General features: G+C 44.9%; 1 protein-coding gene across 14 annotated transcripts in view; it reads right to left on the bottom strand.

Moving 5' to 3' along the window:
- PPFIBP2 (PPFIA binding protein 2) overlaps nt 1-20,807 on the bottom strand; it is a 123,670-nt gene that overhangs the window by 51,124 nt on the left and 51,739 nt on the right. For 8 of the 14 annotated variants that reach the window (XM_074335935.1, XM_019728175.2, XM_019728190.2 and 5 more), the window contains 2 exons: nt 5,831-5,923; nt 1,843-1,956 (listed from right to left, as the gene is read on the bottom strand). In XM_074335935.1, coding sequence (XP_074192036.1) covers nt 1,843-1,956; nt 5,831-5,923 — 207 coding nt within the window. Of the gene's footprint in view, nt 1-1,842; nt 1,957-2,124; nt 2,314-5,830; nt 5,924-19,823; nt 20,111-20,525; nt 20,679-20,807 lie in introns of those variants that run through there. The other 6 variants (XM_019728206.2, XM_019728227.2, XM_074335939.1 and 3 more) reach the window with 6 other exon arrangements.

Below are 20,807 nucleotides of genomic sequence, written 5' to 3'. Positions count from 1 at the left end.
CCACCTTTCTGACAGGTTCCCTTTCATGTTCAAATTTTCTTGGTTTCTATCTGGGTTGTGTTTTTTTAATTTATCGAGGTGACATTGGTTAGTAAACTTATATAGGTTTCACGTGTACATTTTTATAAAACATCATCTATATATCACATTATCCATCACCATATATTTGACCCCCTGTGGCTTTTACAACACTCCATCATCTTCCTTCCTCGTCCCCACCCCAAAACCGCACCTAGTGCAGCCTTAAAAATACAATCTAGTGGGTTGTCCTACGCACTCTTTATGAAAATGCTTTTCTGCCACTTGAGATTTTTCTATCAGGCTATTTTCTTTCCTGTGTCTTCAAAAGAAAGATTCAAAACTTCAAGAATTAAAGAAATAAAAAGAAAGACAACTCCTATTGCTACTCAGATTTTCAGGAAGTATGAAGAGCAAGAGAAATGACATACAATTTAAACAGAGAGTCAAATAGAGCCAGGCATGTGGTAACTCATTAATCAGCAATGAAAAGATAATAAACTATTAACAGTTTCTGAGCTGTTGGAACTAGTTTGTTTTTACAGACCTTTGCATAAGAATACTGACCTTTTTATTTTTTTAGTTTTCAAACACATTCAAACAAAACTAAGAGATACCTGGGAACTGAGAGACTTATCCTAAGAACAAAGGTCAAATTCAAAGCCTGTGTTCACTACGATTCTGTGGAAAAACAATTTTAATTTTATGTTGATTACAGCAATAAAAAATCGTTAGAGCTTTGGGAAAAAGATTATAAGGAGTTATCTAATCGAACCCACTCATTTGTAGGGGATGATTCTCATCCTTTAAATAATTAATGTGCACCTTTTATGTGCTGGTACTATACTAGAAGCTACATAGCATATACACAGAAAATTCAGTCATGGTTTACTTTTCAAAATAACTGAAAAATGCAAGAATGATGAAAGTTAAAGAAACCTAGTAATTAGATATATTTATGGATTTCACAAAATAAAATTTCTAATTAGATTTCAAAAGATTCTGAAAAGACTTTTGATAAAAATTCAATATGCTTCCGAAAAATTACAGCTCATTATTTACAACAGGATAAAACTGTTCAAGAGTAAAAGAGTTAGTTAAGTCAATTATGATACTTTCACTCAAAACAATATCTATAAGGGATAGTAAAGACAATTATACAGCAAAATTTAAAAGTGGTGAAAAATTCTATGATGTGAAGTATACAAAATCTGAGGACTAAATTGTATCTCTGATGTGAATAGAGCTTTGTAAATTATATGTACACATAACAAGGAAGACCAAAAAGAAACAAGGAAAAAAAAACAGTTAAGAGATATGACTGGTAGGAGAACAGCTAATTTTTTTTCATTTTGCTATCTATTAAATTCTATTAAAATGTTGTTTATTTAATAAGTTTTATCAAAGAAGACTAGAGAGTGAGAGGGAGAAGAGTGAGTGGAAAAGGGGCACAAAATAAGCTAACTGACTTTCTAAACCCCAGATGTCACCGGCAGTAAGCTGTGGTTTATGTGCTAATATGAGGGTGACATTGCCAGCAGAGAGCTCCTTCACTGAACCAGCCCTGGAGAAAGTGCCGCCTGGGAATCTGTCTAACCAGCCCAACAGGTTATTCATCTCAGGCCAGCTCGGTCCCTCCCTCCCCCCTCGGCAATTCTCAGTGTTCAGGCTGGTTTCACCTGCTCTAAAAACACCACACAGTGAGCAGCCAATCCTACTTCCAGGCAGGATGGGAAAGTAAGAGCTGTAAGCCTGACACAGAAAGGGGCTTTAATGCATGAGCTCTGGTAGAAACCAAGGGCCTTCATCCCCACCTGCCCTTACCTGTTGAAGCATCTCTTCAGCAGCATTGAGTTTCACCTGGTGTCCTTCCAGACATACTTCCAGGTCCCGAATTTTCTCTCCTTGGGCTTCCACTTGGTCTGTGAGGACACTCACCTGTCCCAGGAAATAAAGCAATGGTGGAGAAGCAGCTATGGCTCCCCACCAGATATGAGCTGTGAAACCACACCACTGATCCTTACATAGGAAGAATAGCTTTTCTGTTTGGCGGATGGCAGGTGGGGGAAGTGTCCTACATGAAGGAAACTCCAGTTGTTTTCTTACCTTGCCAGGCAGTCTCAGCCACCACCTGAACAATGTGGGTCACATTTCCTGCTCTTGACAGACTCAAGAGAAAAATACCCAAAAGCCACGAGAGCTGCCTCTGGGCTGGACTCTTGCTCTTATTCCTCTTCTAGAGCTCACTCGAGCAGCCCCGACCTGAAGGCATATCTCAGCTAGCTTGCCAGGGCTGCCACCTCATGTGGAAGAGCAATCCAAGCTCCTGCGGAGACTAACCAATGACCTCACCTCTCTCATAAGGGTGTGAGGACTGTTCACCTATCAGGCGAGTGTTCTGAAGCAATTAAGGAATGTGGGACTTAAAGGGCATGTATTAGCACTGACAAAACTTGGCTCCAGATAGGTTTTTGTGTTTCACAGGCCAAAACATGACTCTAAGTCGTAAATATATACAAGCCACATTGCACATACAGTGGCAGGAAAAAAGTCATCTTTCTGAGGGACACTGAGAATATCTATTGGAATGAATTAATAAAAATCCATTTATAAGAAGTCATTTAAATTACATCCTAAATATATACTGAAAGATTTTCATAGCCTTCTCTATTAGCAAACTGCCCCAGGATCCTTTTTCTTGTTCTTAGTTAAAAGGTGCCTCAGAGCAGAAAGGTGAAGAAAGAGAATGGATGACTGCCCCAAAATAAAGAAAGCAATGCCTGGCAAATTGAGATCAGACCCTTTTGGTTTTTAACCAATGGCTGTCATTTCCATTTACATATAGATTATCCTAAATTATTTTCCCCCAGTGATAGCTGGGGCATGAAAGAGTTAATGTGAATTCACTTATGAGTGTTTAAATAAACTTTATGAATTATAAAGCTCCCCCTTTACAGAGGCACTAAATTAATACAGCTACTTTAAGCTTTCCATTTTTGTGTTCCCAAGTGATTATGAATGATTGAAACATATTCCTGGAGTTGAGGCATGGTGTGCTAACATTCCAATTACAACCCCAAAACAAGCGCCTTCTGTCAACTAGGCTCATCTTAAACACAAATCTTCGTGATTTTTTGGTTTGTTTTTTAATCCTTGTTGCCCAACACCATCAGCAGTCTGGCCTTTTCAACTACTAACTCTACTTTGAAAAGGGTAGGATTCCAGGGGGTGGCCTTTGCTTCCTGGGTTCCAGAGTTTCTGTTTGGGAAGGATGTATTAGGATTAATCTTATAATGAGGATTAACACAGGTAGTCTGCACCAGGCCTTGGGCCATGCACTGGCAGTACCCAGAGGGATAATGTGGTTTCTAGGTTTCTAGAGTTTATAGTTCAGCCGCAGGTAAGACTCAAGATACACAGGGCTATAGGGTCCTTATGAACTTCAATATTCACTCCAAATATTGTGAATGGAGAGGTGTTGAAAACTGGGACAGGATTTCCTTGGTTCTTCTATAAGTAAACCCAGGAAAACCTGCTAGGCCAAGGGCTCTAGTTAATTCAGTCTGGCTGGCCTGCTCTGTGAATTAAGCAGGAGGCCCTACCATGTGGAGGGGCTGTATAAGCAGCTCCATGAGGCCACTATAGAACAGCAGTGATCACGTAAAGGCAACTCTGAAAGTCTGTCCACAAGCTCCTGGCAGAATAGAGACAGCGAGGATCCACTTCTGACTTCCTTGGGCTTCCCAATTGTGTTAGGATTATTTAGACAAGGATTATTCAAGAATTCGGAATTTTAAAAAAACCATGAACATCAAAGAGATTATCAAATAGGACTTCTTTATTAAACAGTAATCCTGTAAATAGGAATGTATTATTTAATGTATTATTTTGGCCATGAAGGTTTCTGGTTCAAAAGTTTGCAATTTCATACTGTTTGGGGCAAAATTCTATTTTGGACACTCATTAATCAATCATGTCATTGGGGTGGCGTTTCAAATTACACATTCCTGAAAACATCTGCGCTCTAATGTGCTCCACAATCTGGCCCCTGCTAGCTCTCTGAAGGCAGCTCCCACCAGGCTTCTTCGCGGGTCACCAGCTCCAGCCACATGACTCCTTCCTGTCCATCCCATATATCAAGCACCCTCCCACTAGGGGTGTATACTGGACCCACCACCTCCTCGGCCTGAAATACGCTTCTTCAGGCATCTAAGTGGCTCCCTCCTTACCCTGTTTCCCCGAAAATAAGACCTAGCCAGACAATCAGCTCTAATGCATCTTTTGGAACAAAAATTAATATAAGACCTGGTATTATATTATATTATATTAGATCCAGTCTTATATTATAATAAAATAATACCAGGTCTTATATTAATTTTTGCTCCAAAAGACGCATTAGAGCTGATGGTCCGGCTCAGTCTTATTTTCGGGGAAACACGGCCGCTCCTTCAGGTCTCGGATAAGGGAGGTCTTCCCTGACTACATAATCCTTATCCTGCTCTATTTTTCTCCATAGGATTTATCACCACCCGAAACATTTTGTGTATTGGTTTATTGTGTACACACACACACACACACACACACACACACACACGAATGGAAGCTCGAGAACAGGGTCTGACTTCATCTGATTTCTTCACTGCTGCATCCCCAGCACCAAAAACCAGTGTCTGCCAAGTTGTGAGTACTCAAATATTTTGCAATGAACAAATCCATGATGTAAAGATAAAAAAAAAATTGGATGGAAAATTGTATCACTGGTCTGAGTTTAATTATTTAAGATAGGGGCAGAAGAGAAAAAGGGGCTAGAAAAAAAGGCCAAAATGTTAAACTCTTTGATTTTCCAAAGTTTCTGAAATAATCCTTTATTACTCTTACATTCATAAAATGAAGTAAAGTAAGTAAAAGAAATAAGGTAAAATAGAAGAAAAAAAATAAAACCCAAACATACTGCAGCCTCTTAATAGTGTTAAGTCTTGGGCTCTAAGCTAAAGCCTACAGTCTGGGGAGGGTTCCAGAACCCTACCTGCCCCTTTCTCTATTCTACTAATAGTCTTGCCCACCATCCTTCAAGCTTTTCAAGGAACTAGGATTGGGATATTTATCTTATTATTCTCCAACTCATCATATGTATACCGGACCTTGAGGCGTGATTCATGCATTTGAGAACTAACACAGCAAATAGCCCCTGACCCAGCAACAGGCCTCCCATAAGAATGCTCAACTTTATGACCTACCAAGGAATGCAAGTTTTCAGAACTGCAACTGTTCCTTTGATTGTCTTTCTCCATGAAAAGTTGTGGAGTTCCTCTCTTTGAAGCAAGTCATTAAAGGCTTATTAGCCCACGTTACCAGCTCCAGGGTATTTGGCCTCAGAGTGTGAGTCTAGATCCCACTCCCGATGATCTGGGCTTGAATCTGTTAACGTGCACCCTTAAGCCTGTATCACCCATGGTTCTGTTTTATTAGTGACATGAGGACACAACTTATCACCCTTGCAAGACTCCTGGGCTCCTAGAAGACAAGGCCCCATTAATCAGCCTGGACACAGAGCTTCCAATGTATAGAGATATGTGCTTGGTAGTTCATGACAAATGAATGAATACATTCAGAGCCCCCCAAAACCAAGTCCAGAGTTAAACTGTGCCCCTAGTTACTTTCCGCCTTGTTTCAGGAAAAGTCTTTCTAAAAACATACATTTTGGGAGCAGGATAAATCCAACAGAGAAAACCTCTGGTACTTCCCTCTCACTTAGGACAGTTACAGCATTACAGGTAACAGGATAACCTGGTTCCCACCAAAAAGAACCCACCTGTAATATGAGGGACTCCTTATCTCCTTCTAGACGTGCCAAGCGTTCCTGGTATGTTTCATTACTAGCAGCACCATGGTCGTTTACCTGGGACTGGGGAGAAAACAAAATGCACTTAAAAGGTTGAAAAAACATCTTACCAACTTTCAAATGAAATATGCAATTTGTGCAGGTAGTTTCGCTGATTATATGTGCAAAACCACCCACCTAAACAGGAAACCACAGGATTTCAAAACTACCACAAGGAGAACCTGACCAGATGCCATCAATAGGTGTGCTTTGGAAGTTGGCAAAACCACCCCCTGGATGACCTCAGCCCAGTGGGGAGGGCCTCCGTGGAGCTCTGGACCCAGTGGTGCTTGACTTGGCTAGATATGTTGGGTCTTGTTTAGCTGGAGGCACAGCCTCTCAGAGGCACCAATAGGAGTAAGGTTCTACTCTTTGAGACCAGGTATCATTCACAAAGGAACTCTGGGAACATCTCCTGCATACATCTTGGTATCTCGTAACTCTCATACCAGGTTCTCCAAAGCCAAGGCACACCTCACAGCATGGAGGCCCTTCCTGAACATCATCGTGAGAACGGAGGATGGGGGATGTCAACTGCGAGGCCATTCATCTACTCACACGTCCCTCCCAGAAGTGGCCATTCCCACTCCTCTCTAAGGCTCTGGCAGTCAGACTGACACACTGTGTTTCTTCAGTGTTAGAGCTGAGATAAACAAGCTAACATGAAATATCTTGAGAAAAACCCAAATAACCCAGAGGGATCTCAAAGGACTAAGCAGAAGGAAAACACAGGAAATGAAAAGTAGCCAGAAACTATGGAAAACAGAGGAAAAGGAGAAGATTTGAAATGGTAGATGAGAGGCAGAATTATATAAAATGCCCTGAGATAGAGATAGGAGCTGCGGTCACTTTCGGGGTGTGTCTGACCTGGTTGTAGGCAGGGAGGAGGGAGGCAGCTGCTAATGGAATTGAGTTGGCCCAATACCACCAAACACTCCCTTCCTTTATGCTGAATGTAAGACCGAAACCAGAGGCCCACTCACTACTGCTTTTCCAGGGGTTCTTGACAGTGTGAGAAAGGAGCTTTTAGTGCTATACGGGGAAATGACAATTGTAATAATCTAGACTCCTCCAGAGGAATCAATGTTCCAATGTTTATGAGTCAGGTACCCTCGACCCCAAAGGAAAGTCTTGATTGTGCAAAATAAGGGGTCAGAGAGGATCCCAGGCACAGGGGATGGGAGCTGGCTCTCTTCTCCTGAGCCCATTTCCCCACGTTCCAACCTTCAGAATGGGCTTTCCAACCCTCCTCCATTAAGAAAGGGTACCTCCTTCCTTCCTGTCCCACCCCTTCCTCAATGCACTGCCTAGGTGAGGGCAGGTGACAGAGCCAGGCTCCGCCCTAGAAGAGAAACAGGGATCATCATTCTGTGCTGAGGCCTGGAGTCTCACTTGGGAGAGAAGCACTGGCTGTTTGTTGAAGAGGCAGTGGGAGGGCATGGCCAGAGGGCATTTCCCAGGGCAGCCGTGCCAGGCACAGGCTGGACTAGACTCAAGGCTCCTGCCACACCACTGCCTTTCACTCCAGCCTCTCGGCAGTCTGCATCTTGTTCATTGTTATGGAAGCTCTTTCACACCATACACAAAGGGCCTTAACAATCACAAATGGCAGTTTATTGTGGTTACATTAATATTCTAGTCCTCACATGGTCAAACTCTCTGACTAGTATCCAAGGATATAATTATAACCTACATGTCCTCAGAATCTAACAAGAGAAGAAAATAATTCTTCACAGCAGGTCAAATGCTTCTCTGTCAAAGAACTCACATGACAGTGATTTGCAGGGGGTAGAGAGAATAGAAAAAGGCCAGGCACCCAAGTGAAGCTCTGCACATCCAACCCCACTGCCAAGGTCAGCACGTGCATGGGCCCACCCAGCACGGGCCGCTGCCACTTTCTCCAGCAGGAGGTCAAGGAGGGAAGACCAAAGGGAAGATCCCTTCCACAAGACTCTGGCAAGCCCAAGTTCCAACTGTGCCTCAATCCAATGGAGTGCAATAGGTTCCTCGTTGTAATAAAAGGTCTACCCATACAATCACCCACAGAGGCAGTTATTTTTACCAATTGAAAAACAAATAGAAGAGTAGGAAAGTAAGTTGATGTCATTGAGTTCAATTAATACACAAAATGCTTGCCATAGAGTCTATAACACATGCTAGAAGCAGATCAAAAAATCTGGATCCATCCTAGCAGCTGATGGATAAAAAGGCAACATGATGAATTAAAAGATGCACAGATCAGGGCCGGCCCGGTGGCTCAGGTGGTTGGAGCTCCATGCTCCTGACTCCGAAGGCTGCCAGTTCGATTCCCACATGGGCCAGTGGGCTCTCAACCACAAGTTCGCCGTTTCGATTCCTTGAGTCCCACAAGGGATGGTGGGCTGTGTCCCCTGCACCTAAGATTGAACACGGCACCTTGAGCTGAGCTGCCACTGAGCTCCCAGATGGCTCAGTTGGTTGGAGCACATCCTCTCAACCACAAGGTTGCTGGTTCGACTCCCACAAGGGATGGTGGGCTCTGCCTCCTGCAACTAAGATCAAACACATCACCTTGAGCTGAGCTGCCACTGAGCTCCCAGATGGCTCAGTTGGTTGGAGCACATCCTCTCAACCACAAGGTTGCTGGTTCGACTCCCACAAGGGATGGTGGGCTCTGCCTCCTGCAACTAAGATCAAACACATCACCTTGAGCTGAGCTGCCGCTGAGCTCCCAGATGACTCGGTTGGAGCGCGTCCTCTCAACCACAAGGTTGCCGGTTTGAGTCCCGCAAGGGATGGTGGGCTGTGCCCCCTGCAACTAGCAACGGCAACTGGACCTGGAGCTGAGCTGCGCCCTCCACAACTAAGACAGAAAGGACAACAACTTGAAGCTGAACAGCACTCTCCACAACTAAGATTGAAAGGACAACAACTAGACTTGGAAAAAAAAGTCCTGGAAGTACACACTGTTCCCCAATAAAGTCCTGTTCCCCTTCCCCAATAAAATCTTAAAAAAAAAAAAAAAAGATGCACAGATCAGTACAGTCAAAGCGACTGCTTAGGAGAAGCACAACTATTCCCGAGGAAGGGAGAAACTTCTCGCTTTCATGGAGATAAACAACATTCATGATGGTATCCTTACAGGAAGCTAAGCCCAGTAGAACTCACTGCTTTCCAGTGATGTGCTCTAAGTTGGTTAATGAATAATGTGGGCCAAAGGCCAAAGCACGGCTATGCAGACCAATACAACTGGTCCAAGCAACAGTGCTGTAAATACATAGAAAGCATTGAGGTACTGCTCACATGTGCCAGGCACTGTTTAGAGCACTTTATATGCATACACTCCTTTAATCCTTTCCACAGCCCCGTGAGGCAGGTACTATTTTCACTTCCATTTTACAGATAAAGGAACTGAGGCACAAAGTGTATGAATAAGGCGCAAATGGATAATTTGCCCAAGTTACTATGTGCTACATTGGCAAGCTTTCCATTGTTACAACTTAACTGAGGAGCAGCTCAAGTACAAATTTTGTTTTATATATTGTGCTTGAATGAGAATTGACTTAAAATAAGGCTTGGAAATTCTGTCTGAACCTAAATGCCCATTAATAGATGACTGGATAAAGAAGACGTGGTACATGTATACAATGGACTATTATTCGGCCATAAAAAAAGTGAAATTTACTACTTATGACAACAAGGGTGGGCCTAGGGGATATTACACTAAGTGAAATAAGTCAGACAGGGGACACTGCATTTTAATTAGGGATGAGATTATCAGAAGATATCTAAGGCCCATAAAAGAAACCTTATCATTAGTTGAGGAAAACCTTAGACTAGTAAGTTTCTCCTTTGCTCTCTTGCTCAGGTAAAGCAATGGAGAAAACCAACACAGACAGAATTCTTCTGAACCCTGCTTTAATGAAATCTATTGTCCGTCTGCCCAGAATCTATTGTCTGACTGTAACCACGTGGTAAAGGTGAGGACTGTCATCTTCTTAGAGATAATCCTCACCTCACAGTCACCGGATCCAAGCGTGCCTGGTTAGAATCCTTCCTCTGAATTTTTTAAACGTGGGAACAGAAAATGGTAGCAGTGGTGCTAGAAGGTTCTGTGGTTGTCAGTGACCGTGTCCTTTTCCCCTTGGAAGAAGCTGGTTTGCAGAAGGAGTCAGCTATGAAGCCAACGTGCACAGAAACACAAATGAAAGCTAAGGAAAGAGAGAGAGAGAGGATGGTGGCATTTCTCATCCCTGGTTCATGCTGTCTAAAGGCAGAGATATATTCCCAGCCTCCCTCTTAGTCCCCTCTTGGCCTGCACTGGTTCAAACTGAGTTTCTGTTACTTGCAACCAAAAGTCCAGGCTAATGCATTTATGTCAAAAGGTGACTGATCAATCAACTGAATGAAATTAATTCCTTTGGAAAGAGACTTACAACAAAGAATTCCTGCTATATGGATATAGTACTAAATTACAAAGGAATTCTGCCTACTATTACTTCATTTGCTTGAACTGGCAATTTTTAAGATAGGGTGTCAGTTCTGAGCCAACTATAGTTAAAACCAGGATTATCATCAAGGGCCATTGGGGATCTACTTTCAGGCACATGGTGTATCCATGTGGGATGTACTGGGATAAAAAAGGCATCCACTCTCCTTTGTGTGTGGAATGGATGGCTTTCCATCCACCACCTGTTGGCCTCCATTCTTATTTCCCATGTAGAACAAGACAGGGAAATGACAGGGTGAAGGCAGGGAATGATACAAGTGGCAACAGGACCATGGGCATCAACTGGGTGGGGCGAGGATAAGAAAAAATAAGTTATAACAATAAATAAATAGGAAGCTAAAGTAGGGCTAAAAAATATAAGGGTGAGAAGAAAAATAAGTAAATGAAGGGTAATAAAAACATCAAAACACCTGACAACTGTTTAAAAAGTTATGTTGAAAGAATGACATGTCCTACACAGCTGTACAGATGTCAGGTGTGGGAGTCGGGAGGCTGTGAGCTGCAGTTTGCTGTTCCCAGTCTTTGCCCAGCTGGACCTAAAGGCAGTGGACCCTGGAGACTTTGTTGGGGGACATGCATGTATTTACAGAATTCCTACAGCATCCCCTTCTGCAAGGAACACCCCTCTCGGCAGAACAAGGGCAGCAAGGAGTGGCTCTACCCATGTGTAATCTCAGGTAGGTCACATCATTGCAGGCTTCCCATCCTTAAAAGAGAAAATTATACCTCACAGAGTGACACAGAGGGGCAGTTAGGTCATTAGACATGAAAACATATGGGAGCAAAAGTGCAGAATGCTTTTTATAACACGATACTCTAGTATTTCCTCTGTGTAATATAAACAGTTTCTGAATGATTGTGGAAATACGGAAATCATCTAAACGGCTGTGTTTAAGCCAAAAGACCAAAGAAGTAGAGTTAGAAGCAGTTCATCTCTTGTGCTGACAGTTTTAATTAACTCACTTGTTTTGCACAAGAGAACAAAAAAAGACAATGTTTCTGATCCAGACACCTACGAAGCACCTGTAAGGATCTGTACAAACAATCCAAGGGAAAAATAAGCAAAATACTTCCAGGCTGGAAAGAACAAAATGCCGCCTAAGTGACAACACAGAACCCACTGTTAGCTAAGAGCACTGGAATTGTGCCTGTGGCGCAAACAGCCGAGGACGTGTTCACTTTTCCATTGTCCCTGAAAAGATGCCCACGTTTGAGTCACATCTACACAGCCACAATTTTTTCGTCTTTATAAGCGTTTTACTACATACTGTAAGTACTATGTGCTACATACATGTTTATGATGAGCACATTGAGAATTTCAATAACTAGAAATGACCAATCATAAAACTTGAATTTTTATTTCTGTTCCAATCCAGAAGTCAGCTCAAATTTAAGTTAAACATGAGTTTTCCAGCCAAATCACCCCCAGCAGCCTCCTACGAGCCATCACCCTCTGACTCGGGTGACTGGTCAGATTCCAAGATGCTTGCTCACTCTTGGCCTGGCCCCTCCACTGTAGCTTGGCCAAGGGACAGCCACGTTAGGTCTCCACGGATTTCCGGAAGGGATGCGTGCCTGATGCCCTGGCTGGGGGCTGTGCAGAATCCCCAGGAGCATGGCTCCGGCACAACCTGGCTGGCCTCTGCCAGGAGAGCACGTCCTCCACATATGCTCTGGTACACTCTTGAGGATGCTGGATGAGGGCAATCCTGAAGCATTTCCTAACTGGCACGTCCCAGGAGACCTGCTGTCAGCACTGAACTTCACTGAATACGGGGACAGAGCTGGTTCCAGAATGGTCAAGTGGGGCAGACAAGAAGTCACATGAGGGTGTCATGTGGTACAGAAGCATGGAGTGTGGGGAAATCCTAAGGGCGTCCGCTCCCCGGTGTGATAGCTCTAGCCATCGTGTGTTGTTATCCAGAGCCATAGCTGCTTCTCAGAGCTCCTGCCTTGGGGTCCTCAAAATACATCTACCCTCTTTTTTTTTCTTGATATCAAAGTCTATAGTCTTCACCAGGTGAAGAGTCACCTTCAGTGCTTCTAACAAGCCACAGATTCCAGTTCCCTCAGGATCTTAGCCACAGCATATATGCTGTTTCAACCAATCAGATGTTAAATTATATGATGGTTCCTTGCCTGAAAATACGCTGAGATTTTGAACACACCACACTGGGTAAGCCTTGGCCCTGGATAAGTCTCCCTTCTTTAGCCACTAAACACATAAATGGTGTGATTTTAGCTGCATAAGAAAGCAACAAGAAAAAATGTGTACTATTTCCAGGCCGCATGGTCAAAGGGATCTTATCAAACTTAGAAAACCAATTTCAAGTGAGCTCTAACTGCTGGGCACAGAGGAGATGTCAAACTCACTACAGTTATACTTCAAGTTCAAAAGCACCACTCACATACCAAGCTTTTTTTGAAACTTGAAAAATGTAGACCTTAAAAATAAGGGGACTGAAAAAATAAAAAATGAAAATAAGTGGATCATGGTGGCTACAGGCAATTCCCATTATATGGCTCAGGTTACCCATCACCAAGGGAACCAAGCAGTATAAGTATATAAGTGTAGGCAAGTGCTTGTAAATAGGAAACCCCCTTCCCCTGCCCCACCCCAATTCTTTGGTTAAGGAGTTAAAGGCTTTCTGGCAGTTATTATAAAACCAGCTGTTCCCAGAACCAGTTCCACATTTTCTAGGTGAGGAACAGTCAAGCCAATCTACTATCTTTGACACAGAGTGAAAGAAGTTTCTTCCAAATGTAGTATGCATGGAGTGCAATCAAATCCTTAGCTACCAGGAGTCCAACAAGAGAGATCTTATCCTGACTTTGACTTTCGCATGCCCTCCACCTCTTGGTTTCAATTATACGTAAGGGGAGGCTAAGGGTTGGTGGTGGGGCTGTCACTATCAAATAATCTAATTGCCCACCTTTAAGGACGAGCAAAGCCAAGTTCGTAAAGCAAATTACATAGCTTGGTGGACCAATATTCATATAATCGTGCTTTATTCATTTATCTAAGCAATAACTCAAATATTCCTGAACACCTGCAAGGTACCACGCTGGGTGCTAAACAAATGCTTCCTTTCCTGCCACCAAAAAGCTCTCTAGTCTTACAGTGAGATATGATAAGTACTTTCATAATATAAAACATAAGCCAGCAGCAGTGGCATATGGGAGGGATGAATTAATTATACCTTCAAAGGAGAGGAGACGATTTATAGTGGAGTCACCAGTTGAATGATTAAGTCTTACAAGCTCTGAAGTAATTTTCCCAGGAGAATGGGAGAACAGCATCTTTGGAAAGAGTGTTCCCAATACACATAGGCTATCCATGAAGCTATTAGGTTGATGCAAAAGTAATTGCAGTTTTTGCAATTATTTTTAACCTTTTAAACCGCAATTACTTTTGTACCAACCTAATACAACCATCACTACCCTTGTGACATTCTGGTTTCCAGAACTAACACAGAAAACAAAGGCTACCTTGATGGCAGTCTGCCTATAATCTCTACAACCAAGGGGTTGGTGTGATATACATGAAGCCTCCTCACTGGTCATCCCGGGGAGATTTGGAGGGAGAGAAATTCATTTGATTTACCAAAATCTTTTTCCAGAATTATATCCTTGGATAAGCTTAGCTCCCAGTAAATTCTCTTGCTCAGGAGGCTGGATACATAAGGGACCTACAGCACTGGGCTATAGGAGAATTGGTATTTGTATGTGTGCTAGTGTCATGTGAAGGAATGATACTAAAGCCAAGAAGAGAGTAACAACAGGAGACTCTTTGAGTGATGCTCTTTCCTCATCTTGCCAACTCCAATAGATACACGGACTCATTATTACTACTAAAAATGCCTCCGGAGAGAGAGAGGCAGTTCCGGGGCTGGGGGTGGAGGTGGAGGGGGTGCTGTGAGTGTTTTAGCTCACCTGGGGGCATTAGAAGTAAACTTCCCAATGCCTCTCAGACTGCCTGGACCTTCGATCTGAGGAGCCAATAATCAAATAGGCATGAGAGAAACATCTATGGGGGGAAATATAGGACTAGGTGAGGGTCACAGTGAGGAGCTGGTCGTTTTGTCACAAGAATGCATTTAACCCTACAAGATTCCAAGATGGAAATGAATTCAGGGGGAAATGGATGGGAAAGGTTGCTTGGGAACTAGAGGTAGTAAGAACACTGTAGAAGATATTTGAAAGACATCTTTAGGGACAAAGGGTTTGTGACAGTGGGTTTGGGAGTGACCAGGAAGGAGTAGAGATGGTGAGTTTTTAGCCTGCTCTTTCAAGATTCCTGATGATGAAAGGAAGATAAATTATAAGTCAGCATGGAGAGGCAACTACAGGGTTACAGACAGTTTTGATTTGTTTTTCCCTAAGAATTGAGAAGAATCATTTTCTGCCAAGGGCAAGGGACACGTAGACAGGGAAGAGTTGAGAGAAGAAACAATCAGAGGAACAAGACAAAGCAGACATTGACTGGGTCAGGAGGGCAGGATACTGGGGTAGCCTTGGCTGAGAGAAGGGACTCTTAGCCCATGAAACTGAAGGTGGAAAAATGATGGCTGTGAACATAGCTACTTTTTATGGTAATGGAAAGGGAAGATGAGAGAGTCTTCTAAGTGCGGCTATCTTTTTTCTTCAATGAAGTAGGCGGTGACATCAGTTGAAAGGGGAGTGTAGGGTTGGACACAAATGGAAAGGTGTGAAAGAGCTGCTACAAGGATCTGAGAGGGAAGAATGCAGAGATGAGTCAAGGGATCCCCAAGGGCTGCTGCCAGCCCACAGAATTACCCACATCTGTGTGGCTCTGGAGTATTTATAAGCTACTCAGCAAGTGACTCTGGTCTGATGCCACTTTGTTAAATCCTGCTGGGAAAAAAGCGTGGGAGCCTCTCCAAGGAACAAACAGGAGTTACAGGTGCTAGGGATCAGAAATGGCAGATTCTAGCTCCTAAATTATATTGGAGAATATGATGGGTGGGCATGTTGGGTGCACTAACTAAAAATGGGATATATCTGTAGGAAATTGCGGACAGCTAGAACCCGGGAGGAACCATACCCACTGTCATCCTCCTCAGGGTCTTGAAAAACCTCTTTGCCCAGAATCAAGGTTGGACACATGGCTCTGGAGTAACGAAAGGCTGTCAGCCATGGTCAAGGTCATCATGACTGTAACTAACACTTATGAAGTAGCTTCTAAGCACTTTATGTATATTGAATTATGTACCCATATTTTACAGTCAAGGAAATTAAATCCCAGGAGGTTAAATCAATTGTCCAAGGTCACACAGAGCTGAGATATGAACCAAAGGAGTTGGATCCAGGATTTGTGCTCTTAGCCAATGGGAGCAGCTTCCACAGAAGCTGCTGCCTGCTTTTCCAACTTTCCCAGCAAGCCAGAGTCAAGGATGCCTGTATCACGGATTTGTCTTTGCAGCTCTTCTGGCCCCAGTAGCCAGGCTAGTGGATCAACCAGTTGAGCACCAAATGACACAGAATAAAGTCTCACATTGGCAGCTGGAGTTCATTCCACACTCTACTGCAGAACCCAAGTCAATGACATGGGGGATCCACGGTGATTCCATTTACGTTGTGTCTTTGGGTTGGAAGTTGGCTTAACCACTGAGAGTGCTAGAAGCCAGCAACAGTGTGAAGATGCTGACAGTGCGGGGTTTTCTGTTCCTGGGAAAATGAACTCCTGCTCAGAGGGCAGTGGGTGGGCCCCACAGACCCTGCTTGGAGCTACTTTTAGAAGCTCTGTCATGCCTATGTGGGTTGGAGCCACTCATCTGAAAGCAGGCAGGGGTGAGCTGTTTGTCAATCAGGCAGAAACCAAATAGCTGAGGGGCAGAGGCCCTCTGGATACCTGAGAAAAGAGAGTACCTTGTCCCTGGGCTCTATCTGTTGGGAAAGGAGCTGAAGGACCAGCCCTGGTCAGCTTCACTCAGCAGCCACAGCCACGCTGGCTAGAGCCAGCAGCCACTGGGGACTCTGGTTACTCATGGTGGGCAAGGTTGCAGCTGCCTCTTCTAGGTCCTTAGTGTGCTTTGGTTTGAGACCTTGATATGAAATGTGAAAAGCGGCCTAGAGCTGAAGGAATGAATAGCCTAAGACACACAGCGAGGAGAGAACCAAACAGGCCCCACCCGTTCCTCTTCCAATTTTCCCCGCCTGGTAATGGCCAATAGCAGTTAACTTTCACTGAATGGTTCCTACGTTAGTGGCACTATGCTAAGCATTTTACATACATTATCTTACCCGAGCTTCACAAAACCTGGGTGTGACAGGCACTGTTATCATCTTTATCTTACAGATGAAGACATCCAGGCTTTTGAGGTAATCTACCTAAGATCACATAGCTGGTTAAGTGTGGCAAAACCAAGATTCCAAGCCAGGCCTTACTTCCAACTGCGTGTTCTTAACTAGAATAGTACACAGTTTCCCCACCTCTCTAACCCACTGAGAAATGCTCTTTTTCTGAGCCAATGTAGGCTGTGTGCCTCCCTGACCACAGGCACCTCCCTCACTGCCCCCAAAGACCCTGTCTTGCTCTGTGGCCTTGCGCTGTCAGACTGGTCAAAGGGCCAGGGCTCCTAGCCTGTGTTGACCAGGTTACACCTCACCCAGGCACCTATTCTTCTAGAACCAGCCCCTCTACATGGGAGAATGAAGGAACCAGTGTCCCACCTTCAGGAAACTGCTCTCCAAGCCGCCTCAGTTTGAGGAAGCTCGGGAGAAGGGGTGGGTGAGCCCGGGCAGACTGAAGTATTGGCGACCAGTGCTGGAGGAATCCCCCACAGTGATCACGTCAGCAAGGGACGGATGGAAGAGGAGGGCCTGGATGGAGTCAGATGAAGTGAATGGGATTAGAGAGAAGGACCACACTGGGTACAAGCTCAGAAAAGGGAGGGCATATGCTTGGGAGCTCATCAGAGTAGATATAAAAAGGTGAAACTAAAAAGGTAAGTTGAGGTTTGGTTGCAAAAAGTCGGAAAAGCCAAGCAGGTGGAAGAGCCTGGGCTTTTTCTTGCAGACTAAGGGCAAGTCCTACAGGCTTATGATCAGGGTCACGGGATGAAAGGGAATTTTTTTTTTTTTTTTGAGGGGATTTTAAAAAGAAGAATCTGGAAATAGTGTTTGGGGTAGAGAATAGGAAAGATACTGACTACGCTATCTGTGGCATGTTCAGCACCGTGCTTTTCTTCTTTGAATGCTCCTTAAAATTCTAAAAGTGGAAGAAAAATGCTTGTTTTGTTATTAGTCACCCTGCAGCATCTGAAGTCTCCTCGCTTACAGCTTTCCTCAGCAGACTTCCAACTGTCCGCAGAAGCCAGAGCTCAGCCTGGGTCTCAGGACAGAAGGGCCCTTCTTACATCGTATCACGTGCAGAATTCCGTCCCACACAGAAAGAACTCCTGCACAAGGTGCAGAGTTACATCTGCCCCAGCAGCTGGGACACGGCCCCAACCATCCCGGGCACGTCACAGCGCGAAGGCCTCCTAATTAAAAAGCTTCATTTTGGATACGGGAAAATAAAGACTAAGTGATGGGAAGTGTGCTTCCTACCTATATCCACCCAGTTATCTCCCCAGTGGAGCTTTTGAAATGAAAACGATGGATGCAAGCTTTGGCCAAACTGTTTGGTCACTTCAGCACGCTCTGTGGTGGCTGCAATGCCTCCCTCCCAAAGCTGAGCAGGGGCTGAGCACAGACAGGATTTCTGCTGGGTTCGTAACCAGTAATTTTCTACATATTTGGCAGAAGAGATGAGGAAAGAGAACTGGACTGGGAGACCGATCAGGGGTCAAGGTCAGGCTGCACCGCTAAGAGCTCTAACACTAATAACCATGAGGTCCTTAGCCTCTCTTGGGCTTGGTTAAATGACGGGTTTGCACTCCTCGATCCTGACAAGCCCTCGAGCTCTCTAATTTTGTTCAGCTGCCTCACTTTTCGCAACACCATTTACCATACACCACATCACAGCTAGAGTGATTTTCTCAAAACACAAAATGAATCCCCCAGTGTATCCCATGTCACTTCCCTGCTACAAGCCCCCCGTTATGCAAACCATGTCAGCCACAAGCCTTACTGCAGCCTTGGCTGTCCTGTGTGACCTGGCATCTGACTGCCTCCTCTCTGTCACTGACCACAGTCACACTGGCTTTCTCTCAGTCTTGAAACCTGCCTGACTCCCTCCTGCTTTCACATCTTTGCACATACTATCTCCTTTGCCTGGAATGTTCATTATCTTGTTTTTCACCTGACTCACTTCTACTTCTCTTTCAGGTTTCAATGAAGTGTTACTTCCTCAAAGTGGCCCTTCCAACAGCTCCTGCTTAATCTTCCACAGCCCTAGTGGGCCTTCTGTTGTTCCTCCTCCCTGCACTTATAAATGTGTAATTTGGGGTCGATTCACTGGGACTGATTAACCCCCATCTCCTGCACTAAATGGAAGATCCCCCAAAGCAGGGACTGCTTCTACTTTGCTCACCCCTGGACACCCATTGACTGGAACTCAACAAATATTTGCTGAATACACAATGCGGAGGGAGCACACAAAAGCCAACAGGCCCAGTGTTTGGGCATTGGGGTCAGGGCTTTCTGAGCTGGATACTTCCTGTCCCTCTTGTTCTTCCCCTGTTACAATGTCAGATCTCTTATCTGTCAGCTGCTTTGGCCCTTCCTGCCTCTGAAAAATATTCAGCCTCAGTGTGAAAATAAATGGATACTCGGCCAGTTTTAAAACGGTCACAAACGAGGAAAGAGCCTGCGTTCTGGGGTACGGATGCTACTCCAGCCCTCAACATTCATTCATTCCTCGCTCACAGGGCACACTCCCCCTCATCCCCTCAACAAAGGGCATCACAACCTGCAACCCAAACCCCAGGCTTCTGAGCATTCAGAAGAGAACTCCCATTCAGAAGAGAACTCCCAAGAGAGCCTGCCTCAGGAAACGCAGAAGCTCTTTCAGCTGACAGCACACTCCTCTTCACGCTGGATAACATCGGAGCTGAGAATAAGCTCAACAACTTCCGAATTCAGTGCATTTCAAAGGCAGCACCTTCTAATCTGTCCTCAAACCGAAAAGCAAAAAGCGGTGGACACCTTTTTCTGGGCATGGCGTTTGGAGCCTCCAACAGTTTAAGTGCCAAAGTTAAAACAATTAACTTTCCTCACTCCATTCTGGCCTCTCCGTACAGAGGCTCATTCACCAGAATGTCAGAGAAGAAACAAAGACAGCTGGTTATTTCTCCCCTAGTGTCTATAATTAGATTCTCATGGAGAACTTGGCCACAACAGGGCTCTGCAGGACAAATACCCCCCCCCACAACACACACACACACACACACACACACACACACACCACCCCAAAGGGTTGCTCCCCTCACTGTCTCCACGGAGACCCAGACAAAGCATCCAGTCACTTACCCTCTTCAGCCACGCAAAATGCTTGTAAACATCAATGTCCCCATCCATGCTGGGCACCCATGTCAGCAGTTAGATTCCTTGGTTGAAAAGCCCTTTTTCTGGCTCGAGACCAAGTTCTCTCCTCTTCCTTGCCACTGCCCCCTCCCCCTCAGGAACATCAAGCTATGTTCAAGTTTCCCCACTTCGCTGGCCTGTGTCCTCCAGCCTTTCCCTAAACAGTTTCAGATACACAAGGGCTCAGCCCAGACCTTGCTGCTCCAGAGTCCTCCCCCACCGCCCCCACAGACACACACGGGGCACCAGCGCTGGGATGCAGAGCCTGTGGAGCAATCAAACCTAACAAAAATGTAGGGAAAAAAGAAAGACTTGGACAGGAGTTGTAAACACACACACACACACACACACACACACACACACACACACACACACACGAACATTCCTTTGGTGATAATACCAGAGCCTGCCAGAGGGAAACAGTTCTGAAGAAAATTCCTCGTCTGGCTTCCCCTTTCTGGAGTGGCTGGAACTCATTACCGAGAGACCCCGATTTCCTGTCTCTACTCCACTCTGCATTTACCCACAGCCTCCCAGCTGCTCTCGGTTTATTTGGGACTGGGGAGAAGACTAAAAATAAGTGCTGCTCTTGGAGGAGCTGCTGGTTCCCACACACAGCCTGACCCCCACCCCGAAGCCCACGCCTACCCCTTTTTCTGTCCGTGCCCTGAGGAAAAGTCTGTCGTCTCCAAAAAAGAACCGATTCAGAACCAGCTCCAGTCTGGGTTCTTGGCCCTGCTGGGTGTTTGCTGTCCTTGGCGCTGGTGGCATTATCCACTGGACACCAGCTGCTGCAACCTCAGAGCCCTCTGCCACTTGGGGGAGTCTGGCTCCGGGCTGCTGCCAGCCACCACCACTGGGCTCCCTGGGGCCCTGTTCTGCACCAGCATGGGGTACAGCTTCTGTCAAGTCCTAGGGCTGCCTCACTGG

The sequence above is a fragment of the Rhinolophus sinicus genome, linkage group LG06, assembly GCF_036562045.2.
Source record: "Rhinolophus sinicus isolate RSC01 linkage group LG06, ASM3656204v1, whole genome shotgun sequence".
Lineage (NCBI taxonomy): Eukaryota > Metazoa > Chordata > Mammalia > Chiroptera > Rhinolophidae > Rhinolophus > Rhinolophus sinicus.
Note: the sequence above shows the minus strand (reverse complement) of the source record. Positions and strands in the feature narration are given on the sequence as shown.